The sequence below is a fragment of the Temnothorax curvispinosus genome, unplaced genomic scaffold (genome assembly GCF_003070985.1).
Source record: "Temnothorax curvispinosus isolate PA1 unplaced genomic scaffold, ASM307098v1 QBEX01018237.1, whole genome shotgun sequence".
In the NCBI taxonomy this organism is placed as follows: domain Eukaryota; kingdom Metazoa; phylum Arthropoda; class Insecta; order Hymenoptera; family Formicidae; genus Temnothorax; species Temnothorax curvispinosus.
In genome coordinates, this window is record NW_020228017.1 from 42,652 (window position 1) to 45,949 (window position 3,298).

Consider the following 3,298-nt stretch of genomic DNA (forward strand, 5'->3'; position numbering starts at 1 on the left):
TGATATTTTCTTGCGGTTTTCTTGGTAAAAACCTTTGTTGTGACTCCGACAGTGATAATCAATCGGGGGAGCCCGAAAAATATGCACCCTACCTATTTTTTTTCCTATTTTAGTAAATCTGAAAGAATGCTCACTCTTCTTCGATTTCGATGAAATAAGGCTCAATTAAAGCGTTTTTGCTCAAAATGACTAAAAGTATTTAGTGCGTGAACCTCGGTACGCGTGGAAAGTGTATGCGTGAACTATTTCGGGACTACCGCACTTCCCCCGAAAACATGGGGGGGGTGTGCGTGAACTTCGATTCGCGTGGAAAGTGTATGCGTGAACTATTTCGGGACTACCGCACCTCCCCCGAAAGAACGGGGGGGTGTGCGTGAACCTCGGTTCGCGTGGAAAGTGTATGCGTGAACTATTTCGGGACTACCGCACCTCCCCCGAAAGCACGGGGGAGGTGTGCGTAAACCTCGATTCGCGTGGAAAGTGTATGCGTGAACTATTTCGGGACTACCGCACCTCCCCCGAAAGCACGGGGGGGGGGTGTGCGTGAACCTCGGTTCGCGTGAAAAGTGTATGCGTGAACTATTTCGGGGCTACCGCACCTCCCCCAAAAGCAGGGGGGAAGTGTGCGTGAACCTCGGTTCGCGTGGAAAGTGTATGCGCCCTTAATCTAGACATTTATCAAAAATAAAGTAAAAATAGGTAAAAAAAAATAGGTAGGGTGCATATTTTTCGGGCTCCCCCGATTGATTATCACTGTCGGAGTCACAACAAAGGTTTTTACCAAGAAAACCGCAAGAAAATATCAAAATTCGAAAAAAGCCCTATTCTGAAGAATTACCAAAGAAAGATATAGGCTCTCTAGATTAACACAATGTGAATAGGAATTCCATTGGAATTCATCTTTAGAATTTTGCGCGAACGTCTTAAGTTTCTGTTTAACAGAGACTTGAATACTACTGATTTCTATATTCTCTATATAACACTGGATGGCGTATGCTATGAAAAAAGACGATAAAAGTGTGTTACGCATTGAATTCATCCCGGCAGCCATCTTTGATGAGGTAAAGTATGCACTTTTAGGCAGTAAATTCAAATTGCGATAAAGTAAAAAAGTAATAATATGAAGACTTATTTGAAGATATTTGTAGTTAAAACGTAGAATACAGTACTCTATTATGGGAAAATTATTATTACTACTAAAAGTAATTTTTACTGCACGCACAATATATATTCACTTGGATTAAAACATGAATTGTATTATATACATTTTACCTTACATTTTACCATGTATACAACATCGTGTTTTAAATAAGAGACGTAAATAGCAAGTTGAAAATAAGCTCAAAATATAAAAGTACGTAAAACTAAATTAAAGATATATAGAAGATATATAGAAATGTCTAAAAACACGTTTTTTTTTTTGTGAAGGAAAAAATTTAAAAACGATAAATTGTTTGGTTTATTTTATTTGCAAATTCTTTACAATAAGTATTGTAACTAATAAATTAATGTATTGCAAAGTAAGTCTTAGAAGTGTATATAAAAATATTGAATGTAATAAATAAAAAATAATGAATAGATATTAATAATACATAAGATGAAAATTCCAATTAATATTAAATATGTACAATTATGGATTAAATAAATTGATTAGAGATAGAATTCTGATTGTAAATGTAATGTAAAAAGTAGAATTAAATAAATTGATTAGAGAGAAATGGAATTTTGATTGTAAATGTAATGTGATTTGTGCTGTCTCAGAACGTGCGCCTGCTTCATCAAATCTTGTGTTTTCTTCTTTTGCTGAATATACTTTTTCCTCATCGTCTTTGGAGATGCTTCATACTGATGATCATGCTTCGTGTGAAGAATTCGTTTCCTAAATACTTCGTGGTGTTTGTGGTGTCCTGCTGCGAACTGGACTGTTTACTTCTTCAACAGCTAAACTCGTAGAAAGTGCTACATTTTTTTCGCAGTGTTCGACTGTCAACATTCCAAAAAATTTGTTATCAGACTTTAAAATACTAGATTTTCTGCATTAACTTCTTATATATACACTTAAATCATTTATACCTGAGGAACAATCCATCACAGCTTCTCTCTCTGAATGCATTAATGTGCTAGTAAAAAGACTGCTACTTCTTTGAATTTTAGAAGGAGATGTGGAAAATTCTGACGAAATACGCTTTGTACCTTGCTGCCGTGTTATTGATTGATTATCATTACTATCATATACTATTACATCAGATGAATTGCTTATATTTCCTTGCATTTCTCCTGCAATGGATGTCCCTACAAATGTATATATTTTTCATATAATGTAGTCAGACTTTAAAATACTAAATTTTCTGCGTTAACTTCTTATATCATTAAATCATTTATACCTAAGGAACAATCCATCACAGCTTCTCTCTCTGAATGCATTGATTGTAAAAGGACTGCTGCTTCTTTGAATTTTAGAAGGAAATGTGGAAATTTCTGACGAAATACGCTTTGTACCTTGCTGCCGTGTTATTGATTGATTATCATTAATATTATATACTACTACATCAGATGAATTGCTTATATTCTCTTGCAATTCTCCTGCAATAGAGGTTCCTACAAATGTATATATTTCTGTATACAAAGTGCATTTATTTATTTATTTATTTTACTAAAAAGTTATTTTAATGCACAGCAATATTAATAAAACTAAATAATTACAACTGAAACAATTTATAAATATAATACATTATTATACCTCCGCTATCTGCAGATGAAAACAAAGTTGGCACTGCATTTGCTTTAAGAACTAAACCACGACCTGATGATCGTAAACATTTTTCATCAAAATGGTAACTACACAGCAAACTTTTCTCATTTGGAATGAAATCTTGCAACTCCATTGTCGCTACCCATTTTTCCAGTAATTTGGGATTATTTAAGGGAAATCTGTTTAAAAAGTATTTTAAAGTTCAAATACAAATATTTCGAGATAAACACTACAATTATACATTTTTCTTGTATTTAAAATAAGTGATCATTTGCATAAATAATTCTTATTACTTGTGGAATGATCTTTTTTATCCTGTCCTTTCACTGCATGACAGTAAGCACAAACTGCGTTGTACTCCCCAAATATTATTGGAATACTTCCAATCCGCCGTAGGCATTTCTTATTTGTACCTTCTTGAAAAGATTTTTCCTCAAAATGATCCGAACATAATCTTGAATGCTTTGTCGGTATAAAGTTTGGTCCCAGACCCATCTGTTGCAACCATGATTGCAAAATTTCCTTATCGTTCAAAGGAAACTTTTA

General features: G+C 33.9%; 1 protein-coding gene across 1 annotated transcript; it reads right to left on the bottom strand.

Annotated features, from left to right (window-relative positions):
• Positions 1-1,739: 1,739 nt before the first annotated feature.
• LOC112468235 lies at positions 1,740-3,010 on the bottom strand. Its single transcript, XM_025037343.1, has 4 exons — positions 2,741-3,010; positions 2,385-2,598; positions 2,074-2,292; positions 1,740-1,983 (listed from the first exon to the last, which is right to left on the bottom strand). Exons 1-3 carry the CDS (start codon positions 2,883-2,885, stop codon positions 2,244-2,246), a joined length of 408 nt encoding a protein of 135 aa, XP_024893111.1. The 5' UTR covers positions 2,886-3,010; the 3' UTR covers positions 1,740-1,983; positions 2,074-2,243.
• Positions 3,011-3,298: the final 288 nt, after the last annotated feature.

Coding starts and splice junctions, on each gene's coding strand:
- LOC112468235 (XM_025037343.1), bottom strand. CDS start 2,885: ATGGAGTTGCAAGATTTCATTCCAAATGAGAAAAGTTTGCTGTGTAGT. Junction 2,599..2,740: donor TTCATCTGCAGATAGCGGAG/GTATAATAATGT, acceptor ATACATTTGTAG/GAACCTCTATTGCAGGAGAA. Junction 2,293..2,384: donor TGTGATGGATTGTTCCTTAG/GTATAAATGATT, acceptor ATACATTTGTAG/GGACATCCATTGCAGGAGAA.